The 23,835-nt window shown below is 34.6% G+C and overlaps 1 protein-coding gene across 3 annotated transcripts in view; it reads right to left on the bottom strand.

Annotated features, from left to right (window-relative positions):
• LOC131151917 (proteasome subunit beta type-6) overlaps window positions 1-15,040 on the bottom strand; it is a 32,891-nt gene extending 17,851 nt beyond the window's left edge. Inside the window, exons 1-5 of one of the 3 annotated variants that reach the window (XM_058103415.1) lie at window positions 14,758-15,040; window positions 14,264-14,397; window positions 13,852-13,928; window positions 13,109-13,164; window positions 11,946-12,018 (exon numbers count right to left, since the gene is read on the bottom strand). In XM_058103415.1, coding sequence (XP_057959398.1) covers window positions 11,946-12,018; window positions 13,109-13,164; window positions 13,852-13,928; window positions 14,264-14,372 — 315 coding nt within the window. In that variant the 5' untranslated portion in view covers window positions 14,373-14,397; window positions 14,758-15,040. Of the gene's footprint in view, window positions 1-11,945; window positions 12,019-13,108; window positions 13,165-13,851; window positions 13,929-14,263 lie in introns of all 3 variants that reach the window. The other 2 variants (XM_058103414.1, XM_058103413.1) reach the window with 2 other exon arrangements.
• Window positions 15,041-23,835: the final 8,795 nt, after the last annotated feature.

Here is a 23,835-nt window from a genome sequence, read left to right as displayed (position 1 = left end):
TTATAATATTAGACAAACCAAATCACTTCCTAAATAACCATTCCTTGTACAAGTTATATAGGACAAGTTATAGAAATAATTTAGTAAAAATTTTAAAATATAACGTTAGGATTTTTTGACTTATAACCTACCAATCCCATCAATTATATTCCAATCCAACCAATTTGTGATTCTATGAAAAATCAAAATCATTTTGGTAAAGTTGGATCATAGGATTACAATCCCAATGATCCAGATCACAAATTTAATAATTGTGCTTACCAAGGATTCCACAATCTATGCATGTTTTCACAGATATGGGGTTTGAAATTATTTTAACCTCTTATCGCATTGCTCAGCCATAGGTTTCACGACCCATGCGATGAATTTAACTAACAAAAAAGGGTTTGGGGACATTGTTTATTAATGCATGGACGATAATTTAGTGCTTAGTGGGTCACTTTCTAGTCCTGATGCTATGCATGTCATGAGTAGTTAAGGAGGCAGTGGCAATTTCAATTTCACATGGCCTACAACAACAACAATGAGTCTTTAAGTCACACTAGGTGGAGTCGGCAACATGAATCCTCCTCTGCCAATTCACCCGATCTAGAGCATTTTCCTCTATTAGATTAAGGACTAATAAATCCTTCTTCACTACCTCATTCCAAGTTATTTTAGGCCTACTCGTACCCCTTTTCATGCCAAAAATCATACCTAACTCGCTCCTCCTCAGTCCTCACAGACACACTACTAGGCCTGCGTTTCAAATGTCCAAACCATCTAAGTCGCCCCTCCCTTATCTTGTTTTCAACCGGTGCTATGCCTAAATTATTACATATTAAACCGCCCATCCACCTTAACATACGCATCTCAGCAACTTTCATTTATTGTACATGTTGTTTCTTAGTTGCCCAACATTCTAAACCATAAAGCATAGCTAGCCTTATAGTTGTCTTATAAAAAATTCCTTTTAATTTTAAGGGTATTCTATGATCACACAACACACCCGTTGCACTCCTCCCTTTTACCCAACTTGTCTTAATTCTATGCACTACATCTTCAATTTCCCCTTCACGTAGCACAATAGATCCAAGATATCTAAATCTATTGGTGTTATTAACCTCTTGATTACCCAGTTTAATCTTCTTTCTGTTGCTACTCCTTACCTTACTAAAATTACATTTTATATATTTTGTCTTATTTCTACTTATCCTAAACCCTTTAGACTCTAATGTGACTCTCTAAAGTTCTACTTTAGACTCCACTCCACTCCTACTATCATCAATCAACATGATATCATCTTCTTTTCCCTAAACTTTTCCATTAAACTTCTTAAAAGATAAATAGCTTCTATAGTTGATCTCCTAAGCATAAAACCAAATTGATTTTCTGAGATCTTCGTTTATTCTTATTCTATGTCCAATTACCCTTTCCCAAACTTTCATCGTATGATTCATAATCTTAATTCCACGATGGTTATTACAACTTAGAATATCGCCTTTGTTTTTATACAAAGGTACTAACGTATTTTTCTTCCATTCTTTTGGCAATATCTTGGTTTTTATAATATTATTGAATAGATTAGTTAGACAAATAATTCCTTTATCCCCTAAACATTTCGAAACTTCAATTGGTATTATATCTGGTCCTATAGATTTTTCACTTTTCATCTTTTTTAATGTCATCTTAACTTCAAGGAGTCTAATTTTGTGCATAAATCTCCTATTTTTAATCTTCTCTTCATTTATCACTTCCAAGTTTAATCTTTCATTTTGGTTTTTATTAAACAACTTATAAAAGTATCTTTGTCACGTCTCTTTTATGCCTTCTTCTCTAATTAAAACATTATCATTGTCATCCTTTGTATATTTTACATCACCTAAATCTTTACATTTTCTTTCTCTAACTCTAGAGAGTCTATAAATGTCTTTTTCTCCTTATTTTGTATCTAGTTTAGTATATATATAGTATCATAAGCTCTATGTTTAACTTCATTGATAGTATTTTTTGCATTTTTCTCACTTTTTTACATTTTTCAAGATTTTTTATATTTTTACAATTTTGCCATATTTTATACCAATTTCTTTGTCCTAAAGGCCTTTTGAACTTCTTCATCCCACTACCAACTTTCTTTACTACCCAAGTATCTTCTTTTCAACTCACCTAAAACCTCTTTTGCTATCCTTACGATAGAATTTGTCATTTTATTCTAAACAATATTTGCATCAATCTTATCCCCTACTGTCCAATCACAATTTTTGTTCATTTTATCTTTGAATTTTATCTCCTTTCAAGTTCCACCATCTAGTCCTCTTGTGTTGATTTATGCTACTCCTCCTCTTCCATTTTTTAATATGCATAGTAATAAGACTATGTTGTGTAACCAAACTTTCACCTAGAATAATTTTACAATCCTTACAACATAGACAGTCCCCATTCTTAGTTAAGAAGAAATCTATTTGGCTTTTATTGTACCCACTCTTGAATGTTATTAAGTGTTCTTCTCTTTTTATAAAGCAAGTATTCAAAAAAACCAAATTGTAAGACATGGAAAAATCTAAGATTGTATCATCGGCCTCATTTTTTATCTCCATATCCATGGCCTCCATGTATCCTTTCATATCCTATATTATCTTTGCCAATGCAACCGTTCAAATCAGCTCCTATAAATGTATTTTCAGACATTGGTATCCCTTGTAAAATGCTATCCATATCTTCCCAAATTGCCTTTTCAAATTATCTGCTAAGCCTATTTGGGGAGCATATGCACTAATGGCATTCACCATCTCCAAGCTGACCTAGAACTATCCTAATTTTCATGATCCTATCCCTTATTCTATTAACTACTACATTATCTTTTAGGTCTCTATCTACAATAATACCCACCTTGTGTTTATGTTTCTCTCTACCTGTGTATCAAAATTTAAATCCTAATTTTTCAATTTCTCTAGCTTTCTCTCCTACCCATTTCGTCTCTTAAAGGCAAATTAAGTTGATTTTCCTTCTAAACGTTATTTCCACTATTTCCATACTTTTCTCCCGTAAGGGTCCCTATCATGGTTTTAAATCACGGTAGCGGGTAGCGTAACATAACGGTAACGGGCGTAATGGGAAGCGGGAGTAGTGGATGTTATATAACGGGAAGCGGGTGTAACGGCCGTGAATTTTTTTGAAACATGCACAACCTTGTGCATATTAGCATACTTGCATGTTTTAAGCTTTTAGCCCTTCTTAGAAAGAGTTTTAGTGTATTTTGGGTCCTTTAGTTCAAGTAACTAAGTTATTTGGTAAGGGCAACAAGTTTACATTTGTTTTAAACCACCATTGATAGAAAAATTACGCGTGCGTGTGTATTTATACTTCTCATTGTTTTTATCCGTGATAAATTCTTATGTGTGCTAAATTAATTAATAAAACATAATACATTATACATTATACATTATACATTATACATTATACACTCCTTTAATCTATTAGACACATAAGGCATACAAATAATAAAAATATAAAATAGCTAGAAAATAAAGAAGGTTGAAGTTGAAAAATATAAAACATAAATATCACATTACTAATATTACCAAGATAAAATATTTTCCTAACAAGTTAGTATTTGCAAATTGTTAATTAATGCATCTATTGTGAGTATTTAAAGAAATAGTAAATTTTGTATCATTGTCATACTCATTATAACTTTTCCACTTTTCCCCCTCTTGTCACTTGGTATATTGAGAATGCTATATGAAAGAGAGGGAAAAAGTGAAAAGAAAAAGTAAAAAAATAAACTAATTTTTTTGTGTAACAGTCCTGTAGTGGTTACGTAATGGTCGTAGCGGCCTTTACGTAATGATCGCGGTCCATAACGGCTGCTACAGCCGTGATTTTTCTTTCCACCGATTTTGCGGTGTGTAACGGTATAGGTGTGGCCTTTATTTAAAACCATGGTCCCTATATTCCAAGTTTCTAACCATATCTTAGTTTCTTGTGCAAAGTTATTGACCCTTTCCCTTTTATACTGACCCGGTCTATTCCCTTGATCTAGGTGAATTTGGTAAGAATTTATGATAACAAGATCTAACAAAGTTTCAAATGGTCTACAATGGTCACAAAAAATTCCATGAGTTTCAAGGTTGATTCACTATATTAATAGTGATATTTCCAATCCTTCTAGCAAATGTTGAGGTCTAATTTGAATCCCAGATCATGTCATTCACCATGTCGTTATGTCCACCATTACTCTTTACATTCTATGCTCATAAATCACTACATCATTGATAAGCTCAAGAAATTAAACCATTATGTTTCCACACGAAGGAGCATAGAAGCGGATGATAGTTTTTCCATAACTAATCAAACAAAACATGGTTTCCTTATCAAAACTTTTATCTTTTTTGCATATATATCTTAATGTTAATTATAGTTTGATTTTAAAGATGAATCATCTACTAACCAAAACACTATAGCAAAACTATGTCCACTATTTTAAAGAATCTCCATTCCACCTTCTGATTGTTTATACTTTTATACATCATTAATCATAACACAACAAAAAAACATAAACAAGCATTAAAATTTGCAACACAAAAATGATAACAACCACAGTCAACAAGGGAGATTTCAATGACGCCTCCCTTCGTCAATTACCCTCACTGCTTTCCTTCATTGACGACAATGGAGGTACTCTTCTAGCAGTTCGACCTAAGTAGGAGCTTCCATTCAACCTCTCCTCTTCTACCGCTCAAGTTGTCCTCTCCTTGTCTTCTCACCATAAGCCCTAGTTCACATTCCCTCTCCTTCTTTCTCCTGCTAGACCTTTCTTCTTATTTTCTCTTCCTCAACACTCTTCTCCTTCCTACCTTCGCCTACCTTCGTTGTCATACGTCTTGTTCTAGGACGTCATCTCCAACAATTCCTTCCTCTCTACTTTGTGGTGTTTGTAGTCCAGCTCACAATCTTCCTCCTATTCAAATCCTCTCTCTCAAAGGATTGGATCTAGATTTCTTATCTTCTGGACCCTCCACTAGCTGCTGACTACCTCTAGCGAGATGTTAAGGGATGCGAAGCATACAGTGGTGGTCCAAAGAAAGTCCTTCAACTTGATCATTGAAGGGTGGGGCAGTTCTGGCTTACTTAGAATCATTGAATATCTCAAGGGTAGAAGGATCCATCTTCTTGGAGACAGAGGAGTTCAAATGGTTCCTTGAATCTTGGGATGACTTCTGGGCATTGGAAAAAGCCATACCCTTAGACAACTTCACGGTTTTTTGAACGAGGAACAAGGAAAACCCTTACTTTGCAGATGAGCTCAAAACAAATTTGAGAACTACCTTGCTCTTACGGAGACCAATAGAGGTGATTAGAGAACCCTTGAGCTTCCAGAGGGGTATGAATCCAAGGGCTGGGAGGATCTCCTCCTCAATAGCTGAGCTGGGCTGCTGACTTTTTCCTCCCACCAAGAAAGGTATAAAATCTTCAGTCATTGTAAAGTTGGAGAAGAAGCCTACAACCTTCCAATGGAAATGACCCATTCCTCACTCAATTAGCTCCCCTTTCCCTCATTGAGGCAAGCTTTTGAGCCTAATGCTGCGTGGTTGCTTGACACCCAACTCACAAGGGGTGGGGAGGATGAGTGATCTCACGCGCTCCTTTGTGAGTGTTCTGGGGAAGAAGTGCAGCGCTGCAGACTGTTTATTTGATTTCCCTAAGCAAGTTAAAGATAGGCCAGCTTTTGACTCGTTTGAGGATGCCAGAGAGGGCCTTAACTTGGGGCTTGGAGCTATGGCGATTTTTTTCAGCCTAGCAATCTCACTTGACAAGTTGAAGTCCCAACCAGTTCTTTTTCTCACTTTAAGCTTCATGACGGTCCTTCTAAACCTGTTAAAAAATTAACCCACTTTGGGAAGGTTGTCCCCGTTCAGGATCTTCCCCATACATGCAGCCACAACTCAAGAGGAGGCTGTTTTGGAGCAGGAACCCCCTAAATCTCAAGCTGATGCTGAAAGATTAGCCCTTGTTCCAGCCCTAGCACTGGCTATGACACTTTGTGTGTCAATTCCAACTTTGACAATTTAATTGATAGACCCAATTTTGATACTTTGAATGGATTGGACTCATACAAAACTCACTCCAAGAATCAGGTATCTATTTGGTTCTTCAAAAATTGAAATCGTACGAAAAACCATAGGTGTGTCCTTCGAAGGGTTTGAAGACAAAGCCTTGCGATTGTTTGGGATATTGAAAGAAATAAAAGAGGAAAATTGGAAGCAATCTCAAAAAACCATTGGGCAGTATTAGAAAGTTGGATACCAATAGGATATTAAAATGCTTGGAGTGCACAATTAAGTATGGAAAAATAGGAGGATGCTCAGAAATATCAAAGGCATGCAAGAGCCGGAGCTCTTGTGTTAATCATGTTAAGGAAAATCATTTCTTGGAATGTCAAGAGTCTTAACGAAAAATCAAGTGGAATGTAATTAAATCCTTTCTTAAGGAGTGGAGAGGCAAGGCTGTGTGCTTGCAAAAAACCACGGTGGAGATTGTGGAGCAACTCTTGATCAAAGACCATTGGGGTCAAGATGCCAGTGATTGGATATTCCTTGGAGCAATAGACAACATAAGGTGGGGTCCTTGTCTTGTGGAAGCCTAGTGTTGTGGAATTGTTGGACCACTCCATTAATTCCTTCTCAATCTACTATTTGTTCAAAAACATGAATGATAACTTGCAGTGGATTTTCACAAGGGTTTATGGCCCAGGTGAAATACTAAAGGTAGTCAACAACCCACCAAACCTGATCAATTCAACCAACCCAAACCAAACCAACCCAAAAAAAAATTAGTTTCAAATGGTTTATGGCCAGTTGGTGGTTTCCTATTTTGCATAACCCAATTGTATAGGTTGGTTTGCAGGTTTAATGTCTAACCCACCCGACCCAACCCGACCTTTCTCTAATGCATATATTTTAAAAAATTAATAAGGGCCTGCTACTACTCGGGACTATTGAAAGAATGCATATAATGGATTGTCGAATTGACATGCTTTGGCGTGTTATAATTTTTATATTTTTAGTTTTATTTCTATTGTAGTGATGTTTCTGGATGACATTTTGGTTCGTTTGGAAGACAATGGACATATTTCATATTTTATGATTTAATATGGTTGATAGTGAGTATGTTAGACAACAAATATGATATTTCTTTAATTATTTTACAAGCCTCATTTGAATTGTGTTATCCAAGGAATATTAAAAATTATAAAAATACTTAGTATGTTATATTGTATTGTTACATTGTTTTCGTAAGAGAAATCTACCAATCTAATATATTTAACTTGAATGACACTAGTGTAAATAGCATTTTCAATGCAACATATATTATTATGTTTGGAAAAACTCACACATATTTTCCTTTGCGTGTTTTTTTTTCTTTTCTACTTCACCTTTAAACAAGCTAAATCACTAATCTGACTCAACCACCCGATAATCAAACCGATCCAATCCAACCCAAATCACATCCTCAACGGTTCAACATAGGATTGATTTTTCGCTAAACCATCAAGATCGGATCGGTTAAAATTTTAAAGCCCAAACCAACCCATGAACATCCCTATGAAGGACCCTCCAAATTTCTTTTTTGGAATGAGCTCTTCAAGATTAGGAGTAGATGGGATGCTCCTTAGATCATTAAAGGTGGTTTCAACATTATTGTTTATTTGCACGAAAGAAGTGGGGATGACCTTGAGACTAGTTGCATAAGAGAATTTCTTCACTTTATCAGTGTGAATGCCCTCATTGATCTCCCTCTCCTTGGTGGCAATTTCACTTGTTCTAACACCAAGGAATCGCCTTCCTTTTCAAGGGTCAATAGGTTCCTAATTTCGATAGACTTGGAATTTCATTTTTTCCATGTGATTCAGAGTCTACTTCCTAGGCACATTTCAAATCACTTCCCCAACATCCTTAACACCGAGGGAGTAAATGGGAACCAACCCTCATTCGCTTTAAGAATATGTGGTTAAAGCATGACGAGTTCAGGGAGTTAGCGAAAACTTGGTGGTCCCTATTCATGTTATGAGGAAAGCTAACTTTGAGCTTTCCTCAAAATTGAAAGGATTAAAAGGAAAAGCTAAAGATATGGAATAAAAAAACCTTTGAAAATGTCCAAGCGAAGAATGTTGTTACCCTTAATGGCATCAAAGGACTTGATGAGCAAGAGATAATCCAAGGTCTCAATGATGAAAAGAAAACCAAAAGATTTTGCACTTCTACTCAAGAAGGAATAGGTTATTAACCTAGAAGAAATATCTTGGAGATGGATATCCAGCGCTTTATGGCTTAAGGAAGGGGACTGCAATACAAAATTATTTCACTAGCAACAAAAGCTCATCGCAGATGTAACACCTTATCCAGTGTTGAAATTGGGGAAATCATCTTGACTAGGGAAGAGGACTTTAGAAAATGCATTAGCGATTTTTGTATAGATCTTTACACTGAATCTGAGATTTGGAGGCCTACAGTGGATGCTAACAAGTTCAGATCCCTCAGTTCCTATGCTGCAGAGTGGCTTAAGAGACCCTTTGATGAAGCAAAAATCTTCCAAGTTATTAAAAATTGCAATGGGAATAAAGCACCTGGACTGGATGGTTTTCTCATTGGCTTTCTTTTAGGCTAACTTGAGCCTTCTCAAGCACGACATTTTAAATGTGTTCGAGGAGTTTCATAGATCATGAAAATTTGTCAGTTGCATCAAAACCACTTTTGTCACTCTAGTTCCAAAGAAAGTTTAGGCTGTTAACATCAAAGATTTCCGTCAAATTAGCTTGGTGGAAAGCATTATGAAATCATTGCCAAAATCCTAGATAAATGGATCAAAAAAGCAATTCCAGAAGTCATTGGTCAATAACTACATGCTATTGAGACTGGATAGCAGATTATGGATGCTGCCCTTATTGCTTATGAGGTGGTGGATGCCTATCTAAAGGATGGAAAAGGGGGAGTAGTGTGCAAACTGGATATAGAGAAAGCTTTTGGTCATGTCAACTGGGGCTTCCTTCTTTATCTCCTCAGGAAAATGGGCTTTCGGGAGCCTTTTGTGTAGTTGGATTGCTCAATGCCTCAAAACTCCAAGCTTCTCAGTGCAAATAAATGGCCGCCCTTCTGATTTCTTTTGCACTTTGAGAAGCTTGAGACAAGAGGATCCCTTGCCCCCTTTTCTATTTATTTTGGTAATGGAAGTGCTAAGCCTCATGCTAATGAAAGCTACTGAAGAAGGGATGTTTAGAGATTTCAAGGTGGGTAAAAATGGAAGGTTCGCTAAATTTTTTCATCTCCTTTTCACAAATGATACTATCATACTATCATTTTTTATTTTATTTTTTTGCAAATATGATCTCCTTGCTGGTCTTTTGAGTTGCAAGATCGGATCCTTTCCCATTAACTACCTTGGTCTCCCCTTTGGAGCCAAATTCAAAGACACAAGGTGTTTGGACCATTATCAAGAAGTTTGAAAGGAGACTAGCAAGCTATAAAAGAAATTTCTCATCAAAAGGACTTATCAGAAGCACTTTGACAAATCTTCCAATCTATTTCATGTCCCTCCTTCCCTTACCAGCCTCTGTTGCTCGGAGATTGGAGGGAATACAGAAAAGATTTATTTTGGGGAACCTTAGCGGAGAAGTTTAAATATCACCTTGTTAAATGGGGAGTGGTTAAACAACCCATATGTTCGAAAGGATTGGGGATGAAATTCCTCCTCACTTCAATAAAGTCCTTCTCGGGAAGTAGTTATGGAGGTTCATGAAGGAGAAAGACCACTTCTAGTGAGATATTATAGTTTCTAAATATGGATTCGAGCATAACAATTGAATAACACACAATGATAGGGGACCCTATGGAGTGGGAGTTTGGAAATTCATCAGGAAAAGGATGGGATGATTTTTTCCAATTTGTGAGATTTCAAGTGGGATATGGGGCCAACATTTACTATTGGCATGATGTGTGGCGTGAGAACAATAATCTTAGAGCTGCCTTTCCTTCCATCTACAGCTTTCCTTGTGACAAAAATGCCCTCATCGCTCATCATCTCCAAATCACTAAACAAGAAATTTTTTTGAATGTGGAAGATTGGGAACTTCATACACTCCCAGACTTCTTACAACAATTTCCATAATCTTCATTACCAAAACACCCCCAACAAACCAAAATGGATTTGGAAGGCAACAAGCCCTTCAAAGGTTGCCTTTTTTGCTTGGGAGTCCACGCATGGAAATATTCTAACCCCCGACAATCTGTAGAAAAGTGTGCTTACAGTCACAAATAGATGTTTTTTTTTATGGCTGATGCAAAATCAGTCAACCACATTTCTTCTGCCTCTGGACAAGTAACTCGTGGTATAAAGCTCCAACCTCGACTAGATATTTGTGGGTTATTGCAAATCCCATTGGAGGGGATATTCGGGCTTGGAAAGACATCAAAGCCACCAAAGAGAAGCGAAAGGCTTTGAATCTCATCCCTCTCACCATATTATGGTGTGCTAGGAGAGAAAGAAATAAAAGAGCTTTCAAAGATACAGCCACTCCACTTCAGATTTGCAAAGAGTAGTGGATTGTTGCTGTTTCCAGCTGGCATAGTGGACAACTTGTTAATGATCATAATGGAATCCCTAATGTTTGCGACACTCTACAAAGTGGTTGATGTTTCATACCTCAAGATGCATCCCTTTGTGCTCTGCTAATAAAAATTTCTCTTTACTAATCAAAAAAAAAAAAAAATACAACATAAAAATAAACCATTTGTACTAAGTATAAACCATTACATATGATCACTAAATCATCGACAATAACAAGAAATTAAACCATTATAATTGTACATTAAGGAGCAGAAAATTTGAAAGAGAGGAAGTTTCTTCACAATTAAAAAGGGCAACTCGGTGCACAAAATAATTTTATCTATGGATAGCACCGTTGTGGTAAAAATCATAATGCCAGAGGCATCACTACCGCATGGCATAGAAGGGGAGGTCATAAATACATATACTGTAAAATCAATTTTCGACGGAATGAAAAAGACATATATGGTAGAAGTAACCATAGAATACAACCCTAATCAAAATGCATACGTTTTTCATAGTAAAATTCCTATATGATTCATTTTATGAAAATTTTTCGATAAAGGGATCAAATGGTATAGTTCGTTTGTGTTTGTGAGTAGCTTATAGGACTAGAAGCATGACTATTGCTTTTCAATTAACTGTTTTTAAATTAATTGCTACTTCATCAATCTTACTAATTAGTCCACCTATTGTACTTGCCTCTCCCGACAGTTAGTCAAGTAACAAAAATGTTGTATTTTCTAGTACCTCATTATGGATTGGGTTACTCTTTTTGGTGGGTATAAAGCTCCCATGTATGTGTGGGGTCTAGAAGGGGTGGGCGACAATAGGTCTATGGCATGCAGTCTTGCCTTGCATTTTTTAAAAGAGGTTGTTTTCATGCCTCAAACCCATGACCTCCCAGTTACACGACGATAGCTCTACCGTTACACCAAGAATCCCCTTCAAGTTTCTTCACAATTAATCAACCAATACCTGATCTCTCCATCAAACCTTTTCCCCTTCAAGTTTCTTCAGAATTAATCAACCAAAATATGATTTCCCTATCAAACCTTTTGTCAATGTTGCAGCTATATCAAAATGTTAATCATACTTTTATTTGCAAGATAAAGCATCAGCTAACCAAAACAATATAACAGAATCGTATCTATTAACTAAAACTTCTTTATTCCAACTTCTAATTCTTTGTACCATTCTACAACAGTAATCATGATCCAGCAACAGCAAAAAGAAATAACAAGCATTTCAATTTGCAGCTTGAAAAAAGCAAATGAGACAAAAGGAAAAGCAAAAGAAGAAACATTTCAGAAGGCACACATGCAGACAAGCATGTTGTACCAGATAAATCTCTAGATCAAAACCTTGTTATTATATGATAGCATTCTGACAAGGTTGGCAGCAACTTTAACAGTTGCAGGCTGCCCAAGCTGGATCCTGAACAGAAAAAGAAAATTTTCAAACAATAGAAGGTCAATATACAAAAAACTGAAAACTCATAGGCATGGCAATAAATAGTTGCTGAATTCTTTTATATATTTATATATAAGATTCTACAAAAGATTTTCTTCCGGATGGTGACATGCCATGCACAAGCACTTGTATGAGAAACATTCAGAAATGTGTTCCCCAACCTCCCTTTAGAACAAGTGGAAGGAGAGACGTTTTCTAAATGACGGGGCAAAGAAAGGGCAGCCCGGTGCACAAAGCTCCTACATATGCCAGGTCCACATGGGGATTGATATATAATTGAAGTGAAATGGACTACTTTGAGGTTATACGGAGAGATTGTACAATTAGAATTATATGAAAACCTCAGCAAATGGGATAATTTTCTTTCTTTTGTTAGATTTCACGACTTCTAATACTATGCTTCATCTTTCTACCTGCCTCCACTACACATTTGACACTTTTTCAGTAAGCTCCCCATCCATGTAGGGGGAGGGGTGTTGGATAGATTGGTCACTATTTGGGAGATTACATTGAAGATGCTTGCTACATTTGCTAATTTCTACCCTTTTTAGTCCTTATTCAAATGCTTGTAGCCTCATATGATCCACGGCATTACCATTATACTTTTTCTTTTCCTTGGTATTTAGGCATACTTAGTCTCATGCTACCTTAGCTTATTCTTCCTCATAGGCACTTACCAACTTATCTTATTCGTCCTCCTTCAATGCATCAGGTTCTTTCTTACTGCTTATACAGTTTTTCCCATTTCCTTAGTTGCTTCGTTTCATAACATGAAAAATGATTTAGATCAACATTCAGCATGGGTACAATAGCATAAATCCATTCAATATGGATAGTAAATAAAAAATGACTGTGAAGGACTCTCTCCAGAAAGCCATATTTACAAATAAACAAAAAGCAAAAGAAAAATTAAGGGGAAATTGGGAAACCAAAGGATGCAACCAACTCTAGATGCTTCCAATGAACATATAATCACACAACGTTGGGACTAGATTGGGATGGGGAGATAAGGAAAGCAATCCATCAAAAGAAAGCAATAAAAGAAATAACTCACGTGTGTTGATGAAGAAAGTAACGCACATAGTCAGAGACAATTTGAGAATCTGCGGCCTGCAAAATATAGATGTTTGGTGACTTAACAGTCAACCATATCTTAAACCACCAAATAAATTTTATGAATGTACAATTTTTCATATATGCATATTTTAGAAACTATAAGGACTAAGAATACTACTTTTTCTTATAACTACTAACTTCTCAAATTTTTCTAACAAAAACAGAACCAAACAATTCATTTTTAAATGAAAATGCAGATCATGTCCAGTGTCAATGAGTATAAACTAGGGATTGCTACAGACATGTTTGGTTGTTCTAATCATTGTCAGCATAACATTCTTTAGAAACATGTATCAGCAATGCAATAACAAGACTACAGCAACAACTTAGAACAACTTCATGTGTTACTTCTTAAAAAAAATGCCCATAAGATGTTATGTTAATAACAGCATAAGTTGGTTTTCATTCAAATCAACAAACCCCAGAAACCATGATAGCTCATCAGCAATTCCATCAAAAATCCCTGTTCTACTAAAGACCACTAAGATCTTTGAATACTTCTTTAAAGAAATATAACCTTCCATCCTTCATTAATGCAATAACATTTTAAAAGACAAATTTTACTTTGACTAGGTAATTAACTATTAAAAGATAACATTGCAATCAACACATAAATGCACAAGAAGAATGTGCTTACAAAACCACAGAAAACATGCAAGATGAAGGAAAACTAGGACTAACCGATCCAGAGCGACAGACATAGACATTATCTGTCAGCTGCGTGATTTTGTCTGATGCCCGATTAGCAACATATACTCCTGCGAACCAAACCCACAAGATACACTTCATTGAAAATTAAAACGCCCACACTAATCAAAAAAATAAAGAAGCACTCATATTTAACGCACCCTTCCCTTCTAACTAAAATCAATACATACAGGAGAGAAGATAACAAAAAAAAAATATTGAATGCTATATTGTTACGTCCAGAGTTGTTTTACTCTTCCCAGCGAAAGAAGTAAATAAACTGTGCCAAATGGCTCTCGTTGAAGCATAAATTTATTTTCTTTTCGAATATTTAGCTTTTTCTCTCAACGATTTCTCAAGAACCCTAGAAAAAAAATAGAAAATGAAAAATTAGGGGGATGTATACCGGTGCTGGTTCGGGAGTCGGCACCGAGAACAACGCCTCCGTTGTAGGTGACTCCGATGATGGTTGTGCCCATGGTGTGAGGGGCATTCTGATCCATTTTCAGATCCATTGCTGCTGCTTTGAGCTCTGAAGACCTAGAAAGAGACTGAAAGTGAGTATGGATGCAGAGAGGGGATGCAGAGAGAACGAGCGCGGATTCTCGGGTCACTTCCTGCGCAAGTTTCACTTAAATGGATAGACCCACGGCCTTGAAAATGGGATCGGTGGCTGACCCGGAAGGTCATCGGATCGGTCGAACCGTTGGTTGATCAGTGATGTCAATATGATGTCATAATTAATGAAAAAGAGAAGATATCTAAAAAAATTTTGTCCTGTATCCTTAACTTTTACCTCACAAATTCAAGCAAAATTATAGGAACAACCACCTGATTGTTTAAATTATAAAGCAAAGATTGATCCGATATAAAGAATGGGAAGATTATGATCTCATTTACGTGGAGGAAGGTGCGGGGCGTGCGCCTGGAGGGTCTTGTGGCTGCCGGCTGTGCGGGGCGTGGGGGGCGATGTGGAGACCGGAGGGGCCTTGGGGCTGCCGCTGAGCGGCTGCGTGGAGGCAATGTGGAGGCCGGTGGGGTCTGCCCGCTGCGGGAGAGGGAGGGAGGAGAGATGGAAGATGGGAAGGGTGGAGTGTTGGTCGTCCTCTTGGAGATTGGAGGAAGAAACTACTTGGAGAGGAAGGAACTACTGAACTAGGATGGATGTTTTCATTTTAAGCTTTCTCATTTCTTTTTAGTTTTAAATTTATTTTTGATATAATTATTTTTTAAAAATAGTTTAAATTTAAAATTATGAAACCGGGTTAACCCGGTCCGCACTGTTTCAGGACCAGCTCGCACCGGGTCAGCTAATTTTCTCACGAGTTGCATCACTTTCGGTTTGCTCCCTTCACTTGGACCGAACATGTGCCTGGTTCCGATCGAATCAAGTTGAATCAATCAGTCTGGTCTGGTTTTCAAAACCTTAGACAGACCCGATAAATTAATGAATTCACACTATAGAATGGCGTACAGTACTTGAATCTTACTTAAACAGGTCAACCCATATGTTTCTCAAAAAATTTATAAAAAATAAAAATTAGAAGTAAAAATTAATAATTAATCATTAAAAATATGTTTAATTAATTTATAAAATTAAAATAAATTTATGTTTTGAGCCCATATTTATTTTCTATTAAATTAAAGAACAATTAAAAATGTAACTACAATAAAAAAATGCAAAAAATAATTTGAAAATGGTGTAATAAAAGCATAAATTAATCATAATAATTTCATTTAATAATCGTATTTCTAAATTCACTTTTCACTACTCTAAAATTACATTTACCATATGTGAAAATTGAAATTTTTTAAAGTTATTTTTTAATGCTCTATTATTTTCATAAAAAAATAGAAATTTGGATATTTGCATTTTAACTATATTTAAATTCAAATTTTCATTTTATTTTAATTATATTAAATTTTTTGTATAAAAATGAACTTTTTGATTTTAAAAAATTAATTTGACTATTAAAATATAGTAGAAATAGATTGTCACAGCAATTGAAAATTATAAATTTTACATTTTTACAAAAAAGTAACAGCAAAAAAATAAGCAACACAAACAAATGCATTGTCACAATTTATTTTTCAAACAAAAAATAATAATAGCTCCTCAAATTTTGGTTTTTTATTTTACAAAAGCTAACAATAGAAATAAAAAAAAAATTAATGACATAAACAAATGCATTCTCTTTACATGCTTCTTCATTGTATAGCCATAAAGAAGAAAACAAAAGATAAAAATGATGTCACAACTCCCCTAATTGCATGTTTGTTCAAACATGAATGTGGGAGGAAGTAATGGAGTTGTTGCTACCTTTCACTCCCACAATCTCACTATCATCTACCTAAAAAAGGAATTAATACAAAATTATTTAAGTAATCACCCAAGAACCAAACATAACATATGATTCCCTCTCTATAGTTATCATAACCTTTTTAAGAGTACTTTCACCTCATTTGCTAGCAATTACTAGGAGGAGGAGAGACGCAGTGCTATAACGCCCCAACCTGGGTTTGCCAGGGAGCACTGCGTCTCTCCTCCTCCACCTGAACCAGACAATAGGGGGTGAGCCTTATCGAACTAATGACTGGCCTCACATACCAACACGTGTCATTTTCAGTGTATTTTGTCCTCACTCACATACTTCCTGAGAAAACTTTCCACGAAGTCACCAATTCCAAGATTACTCCAAGCCAAGCACGCTTGTCTTGCTAAGTTCAAGCAATCCCTCCACATCTAAGTAGTAAGCTCGATTTTATATTCACAAGCATTAAGATCAATCAACTCACTTAATCACATTTCTCGAGTTTCTATAAAAGGAAATCAACATAATCAACTAAACTACTAAAAATTAGCATAATCGACTAATTAGAAACTCAAAACAAGCAAATTAAGATTCCTTATGACTTAATCATATTGTAGGCAATACAAATTTACTTGCCGAAATCACTTATTGTCCATGTCATGCCAGCAATTGACTTTTTAACCATGTTCATATAGGAAATGAAAATTCTAAGTGAATGAAGGTGACAAGATGTTTGTAGACATTTTAATAGAATGCAAGAAGTGACAATTTTAGCGAACGAAGCACATAAGTAAGTTAGGGTGAAATTAGTTCTTACTCTTACTGACTCAAATGACACAAATATATTTCATCAAACAATAGAAATGCAACCAGAAAAAGAACACAAACATGTAGGAAGTGACTTGCGATTACAAAAATGAAAGGATAGAATATTACCGGGCTATAAATAAAATCATTTAGCAATAAAATTTTCTTTCTAAGGTTGAAAATTTTCACTTAACTTTGGTTCCTAACAAAATAGATATTGATGATAGGTTGCAAGTGAAGAAGCCTTATGAGTCTTTAGCTTTGATATAAGTGTAACAAGTTCTTGTATGGGTAATGTCAATTTCTTTCTTTATCATGAGAATGTAAGATTGTTATATTACATTTTTATATGTTCCTATTCAATCTTTTGTTCATTCTTTTCATAATCTATGGTATCTCATCGCATTAATTTGGTGTAATACGTTTGATATATTTGTTGAGATTTGGTTATGTATCGCTAAATCTGAATATTAGATGAGAATTGATTTGTGTAACTTATGAAGAATTAAGAAGATAAAAATATTTTGTGGATGGGTGCTTGTCTTGTTTCTAGTTCCGCTTTTGATTTTTTTCATTTCGTTGGCTGATTTGTGTTGTGATTAGAAGGTGGCATTGATTGAATTTGAATTTTTTATTTTTCCTTTTTTAACACAATGCTTTAGCATCATTTTATTATTAGGGAATGATGTCTTTCTTTTATTGCATTTCTATTTTATTTTTTTATGATTTTTTTTCTATTATTTTTTTTTAAAAGACTCCCTAATACTTACGTAAGCAAGTTAAGGAAAAAATAATTCATGCATGGGAGTAAATGAATAAGAAATTAAATGTGTAGATAACCATACTTATAACAATAACAAATTTCTTTGTTGGCCCAAGTGGTAATGAGGGGGATGAATTCAATTAATAGAAAATTAAAAACTTGATACCAAATTTAAAATTAAAAATCAAACAATGTAAGTAAATCATATAAATATCAAAGCAATTAAAATAAAGAGTAAGGGAAGAGAAATGTGAACTTTTTTTGTAGTAGTAGTTTAACAATCCGAAGCTCACATCCACTCTCTCAAAGCCAAACCATCTTAATGTTCCCAATCTCCCCCGGCTTGAATCTCATGCCATAGAAGTTTCTTGGGATGAGAGACAAAAGAATTTCTATTATAATTGGCTTGTAACATAATTGTTTCTCCCTTTTCACTTGTTTGAAGTGAATTTGGTAAAATTATCGAAGTTGTTGCTTTGTAATAAACTTGATAAATCATTTCGAGATTTGAACTTCTTGAATCCATATTGCAACCCTTGGTTTGAATATCAAGTGTTAAAAGTTTGTATAATGATTCATCATTAAGGTTTGCTCTAATGTTTGGATAACATTTAAAATAAATTGGACCTTCTGCTATGTTTGATTCTAATATTCCTAGAAGGGAGTCATTGAATTCATGATGTCTTGCATCACGAAGGACGACACAAACAGGCTTGTTAAGTCCTGCTCTTATTAAAGGAAATAGTCCTACTTGGACCATTCCAATATGAATTCTGTCATATTTTGATTTAAGGAATTCTAGGTCTTCTAATCCTAAGAGTCTCTTTTGTTGTCTTGCCTCATTTGTTGTTAATGAAATTGACTTATTAATTATTTTGATAAAATATTCTTCATTATTTTCAATTGAACCTTTATGCTTGATAATCTGACTTTCAGATCTGGTCATTTTCCAAATCTTGTTTGAATCTTGATTTGGTAGGTTCTTACCATTCCAATTTGATAATCTTCTTTTAATTTTGCCTAAAGAAATTTATAATTCTTTCTTGTCTGACCTTTTGCTTGATTCTTCTTTTTTATTCTTTACTTCTTTTAGGAGTTTTCCAGTGTTCATAATATTTTGAACCAGCTCATCCATCATCTTTCTAAGTTTTCAAGTCTATATGCTTTAAGTTTTCCTAATCGGGAACGGCCCGCACCGGGACCACCCTAATGCTCGTTTCAATTTCTGATAAAGTTTGGGTTGTGGCTTAGTCTCAGAAATGTTGTCGTCCATTTGCAGTAACCTTTACTTTATCATTTGTCCTTTGCGTCGGCTCGAGTGTCTTGTAAGGAACCCGTGAAGACTTTAGTGGTCGATGGGGCCCATTGAGCATCCACACTAATTTCCCCGGATTCCAAAACTTTGTCATAGCGTGATATTCACAGCGAGCATTTGGGTTGTACCACCTTGGGTAAGGGGGTTGTATCAATACGCCCGGTGTAGGTGCAACTAAATGTCTTTCAACCAACTGTGGAAATAATTCTACGTAGGTCATCGGGATAGTTTAAACAATAAGCAGCAAATGGACATAAGCATCATAAATAGTTTAGGCAAATTGAAAGTTTTCCCATATTTAAAGGATGTCTAATAGTCCACGGGGGGACTTGCTATTACGTCAGATTAACTGGCCGAGCCAGGCGTATCTAACAACCCTTGAGCAATCTTGAGAAGATAAAAGCTGTTAAACAAATAATGTTTCTAATGCACAAGATTGATCAAAATTGCGAGTGCAGAGCATACTTATAAAAGCTTTAACTTATGAAATAAACAACTATTTTTATTGAAAGCTTAATTGGGTATCTTACATGAAGAAAAGACTTACAAGAGGGAGAGAGGAGGAGAGGAGAGAAGTTGAGTGGAGCTCAAAGACTCAGGCTTTCCCTAGTGAAAATTAAACCCTCAACTTGGTGTGTCTTCTCCTAAAGAAAAACTTCTAATTTATAGACCTAATGGCTCGAACTTGAAAAGTTTTGGAATCCAGGGAAATTAGTGCAGGTGCTCAATGGGCCCCATCGACCACTAAAGTCTTCACGGGTTCCTTACAGGACACTCGAGTCGACGCAAAGGACAAATGATAAAGTAAAGGTTACTGCAGATGGACGGCAGCATTTCTGAGGCTAAGCCACAAACCAAACTTTATCAGAAATTGAAACGATAGAAAGGAAAACAACCCTGGCCAAAGGTGGACAGTTGTAAAATAATTACAAGCTGGGCTAAGTGGCTGATAGCTGTAAAACTTACTTGTTAAGCTTGAAAAAATCTTGAAAAACGACAGGATGGCTTGTCAAGTCTGAATAAGTGGAAACAATACTTTTGGCAATTCTGCTTTAAGTCTCCTTTGAGGAAATATCCTCTGAATCATGAATAAGCTTATGTCAGGTGTCGATATCTGAACCCAGTAGATTGAACTTTGGAGCGACTAGTGAATCGGGTTTGGATTCTAAATCATCCGAGTTTAGCTGAGCAATCATTTTGAGCAATTTTGACTTTGTTGAAGATTTTGACTTTCTTGATGATACTGTTGACATAGTATCATCGTCTTCAAGAGCTTTCATCTTTTCCTTTTGTACTTGACAAGGAGCTTCTGGGCTGAGGGACTGTGTCAGTCATGCACGAACTTTTCTTTCGGGCATGGAGAATTTGTCCCACCAACGGACTTTAAAATTCTTCGTAATGTCTTTGAATGACCAAAAGAACTTTCTAAAGGGGGAACAAGAACATAGTCCCAACAAGAGATCCAGGTAATCATAAAAATTGAACAAAAGAAGAGAAGACTCGCTAAGTCTTTCAAACCTTTTGAGTAATCAGAGGGGAGCTTGAAGTTTCTTTTGAATAAGTCAAAATCATTTTGAATTGTTTTTGGAAAAAATTTTGACTTCTGGACCAAAGAAGTTAAACCATGTAAGAAACCATTTTGGAAAATGTTTGATAATTTTTTGGTCAAAGTGTATAAACCATGAGTGGGTAAAATTTCTTACAAAAAAAGCATAGAACCAAGCCTTTTGATAATCTTGATAATCATAAGTTTGAGGAACATAAATTCCTTTAAAATCTTTTGAAGTACGAGGATGTTGACCCCATTCAGAAGGGGAAATGACTTTCAAAATTTTGATTTTTGAGAAATTGATTTTCATAGCATCTTGAAGATCAAAAGTATGATCAATAATGACTAAATTAGTTTCAATAAGAATTAATTCGTAAAATCGTCGGTCCTTAAGAATGTCAGGAGTATCAAATTGACATCCCTTGAAAAAGCAATTTTTTGATAATTTCAAAAGGTTGAGATGAATCATATTCAGGTTCAACGGGAAACAAATCTTCAGGAAAATTTTTGGTAAAATAACCTTTTGACAAGTTCTTTGTAGGAGAAGGATGTGGAAAGGGAACTTGTCCTTCCATAATTTCTCTGAAGCTAGCGGCTTGAGGTTTTGAAGGTCTCACAAGAGGAGAAAACTTGTTTGAAATAGGAATTCCTTCTGAAGGTTTTGAAGAAGAGGCTTTTGAATAGAAATCACTGGTCGTTTGTCTTTTTGCCATGGTTTCCCTGTAAGAATTCTCTTGTTAAAAAATTTGGGATTGAATTTGATGTTCCTTTGATAAATTCAATTTGAAAATCAAAAACTGAAAGAATTGCTTGCCACCTTGCAAAAATCTGTTTTGAAATAAGATTTTTAACGTCCTTTTTAATAATATTTTTTGCACTTGCACAATCAATTCTGAGAAGAAATTCTTTGTTGAAAATATCACTTTGAAATTTTTGGACACAAAGAACTATTGAAAGAATCTCCTTTTTAATTGTTGAGTAATTAACTTGAGGTCCTGACCAGGCTCCTGAATGATATTTTACTAAAGATTCCTTTTGATCAATTCTTTGCTTAAGTAGACCTCCAAATCCGTCATTAGAGGCATCAGTTTCAACAATCATAAAAGCTTTGGGATTTGGGATGCTAAGGCAAGGAAAAGTTTTGACTAGGGTTTTGACTTTGATAATAATTTGAGTACATTCTTCAGTTCATACTGGAGGGTTTTTCTTAAGTCTTTTGAATAATGGTTTGATTAGAATTATGATGTTTGGAATAAAGTCTGCAACATAATTAAGACATCCTAAAAATCTTTATAAGTGATTTTTGTTTGTAATTTCATTTGGAAATTTATTGGCAAACTCTAAAGATCTTTGGATTGGAGTAATTTTGTTTTGATAAATTTGATGCCCAAGAAATCTAATATTGGTTTGGAATAATATAATTTTGGTTGTGAAACGACTAATCCATTTTTCTTAATAATTTCAAGAAAAATGTTAAGGTGTTTGAAGTGTTGGCTGATTGATTCTAAGTAAACCAAAATATCGTCAATATAAACAATTGTGAATTTTGAATAAGGATTGAAGATTTCATTCATAATATTTTGAAATTCTGAATGAACATTTTTTAGGCCGAATGGCATTACGTTCCATTTGTAATGTCCAAATGGTACCGTAAATGCAGTCTTATATTTATCTTCTTCAGCAATTTGTATTTGCCAAAATCTTGATTTCATGTCAAATTTTGAGTATATCGATGCTGTATTTAACCTATTTAATAAATCTCTTTTGTTGGGTATTGGATATCTAATCCATTGTAAAGCTTTGTTAAGTGGTTTGTAATTAATAACAAGCCTCGAGGTACCTCTTTCTATTTCAGCTTGATTTTGAACATAGAAAGCTGCACAACTCCAAGGAGATTTGCTCTTTCAAATAAGTCCTTTATTAAGTAAGTCTTGTATTTCTTTTTTACAGAATTCAAGTAATTCTTGATTCATCTGAATAGGTCTGGCTTTTGTGGGTATTTTCTCTTTTGAAAATTCTTTTGTATAAGGAAGCTTAACTAAATGTTTTTTCCTGTTCCAAAATGCGTTTGGAATATTTTAACAAACTTCCTTTTCAAGTCTTTCTTTGAATAAATCAATCTAAGATTTTATTTCAGGCATTTGAATTTGTTCTTCAATTTTTTTATGATAAATTTCTCTTGATAAAGATTTAATATGTTTTTGTTTATTTTGAATAAGATTTATTTTACTTATTCCAAAATCTTTGAGTGTATTAATTTCCTTTTTATGCATTTTTTCTATAAATTCAAACGTAATTTCTTGATAGCCAATCATAGTATGAATTCCACTTTCATCAACTATAAAGGGGTAAATCATTGTAAAGAAGGATGTTCCAAGTATGATTTCTTGTTGCATATTTTTGACAAGTACAAAAGTGGTCTTGAAACAGATATTTTGTTTACAAACATGAGCATTTGATATCTTGTATTGTATTTTGAGTGTAGAATTTGTTACGCTAAATAATTGTACCTTAGTTTTTTCATAATAACAAGAGGGTATAAGACCTTCTTGTATACAATTTAAATCTGCTCCTGTGTCGAGAAGGGCGCAAGCTTTAAGAACAAAATCTTTATTTATAACTATTTTGATTTCTGAATACCATTTATGAATATTAATCTTGGATAAGTAATGAAGGAATCCTTGATTAATCTAAAAATCATCTTCATTGTCAGAATTGATTTTTTCTTTTCCTTTATAATCAATTTTTTCAATTTTTGCATTTAAGTGTAGCATTTCTTGCTTAAATTCTTCACTTCGTTCTTTTAACCTTTTAATCTCTTCTTTAGTTTGATTAACTTCTTTTTGTAAATCTTGAATACTTAATTCTTCTTTTGGTAATGTTTCTTTATCTTTGAATCTGTTAAAAATTTCTTCAAGATTATATCCTTCATTGATTTTGGGAGATTTTTCTTTTTCTATATTTTTCTTTAGTTTTTGTAAATATTTGTTTTTAATTTCTGGGTCTTGAATATGTTCAATCATTTCAAAAATAATTTCATTTTCTTTTGAAATAACATTTATAGATTTCGAATATTTATTACAAGAACAAAATCCTAAGTTTTCTTGATATGATTCTTCAGAGGAAATAGTTTTTTGTGAGGATTCAGAGCTCGAATTAACTTCATTAACAAATTCCTTTTCAGAGGAAGAGGTAGATGAAGTAAATTAGAATCTTCTGATTCACTATTTAT

Source organism: Malania oleifera, chromosome 3 (genome assembly GCF_029873635.1).
Source record: "Malania oleifera isolate guangnan ecotype guangnan chromosome 3, ASM2987363v1, whole genome shotgun sequence".
Taxonomy (NCBI): Eukaryota; Viridiplantae; Streptophyta; class Magnoliopsida; order Santalales; family Ximeniaceae; genus Malania; species Malania oleifera.
The sequence above is the reverse complement of the archived record's forward strand: the minus strand, read 5'-3'. Positions and strand labels throughout refer to the sequence as shown.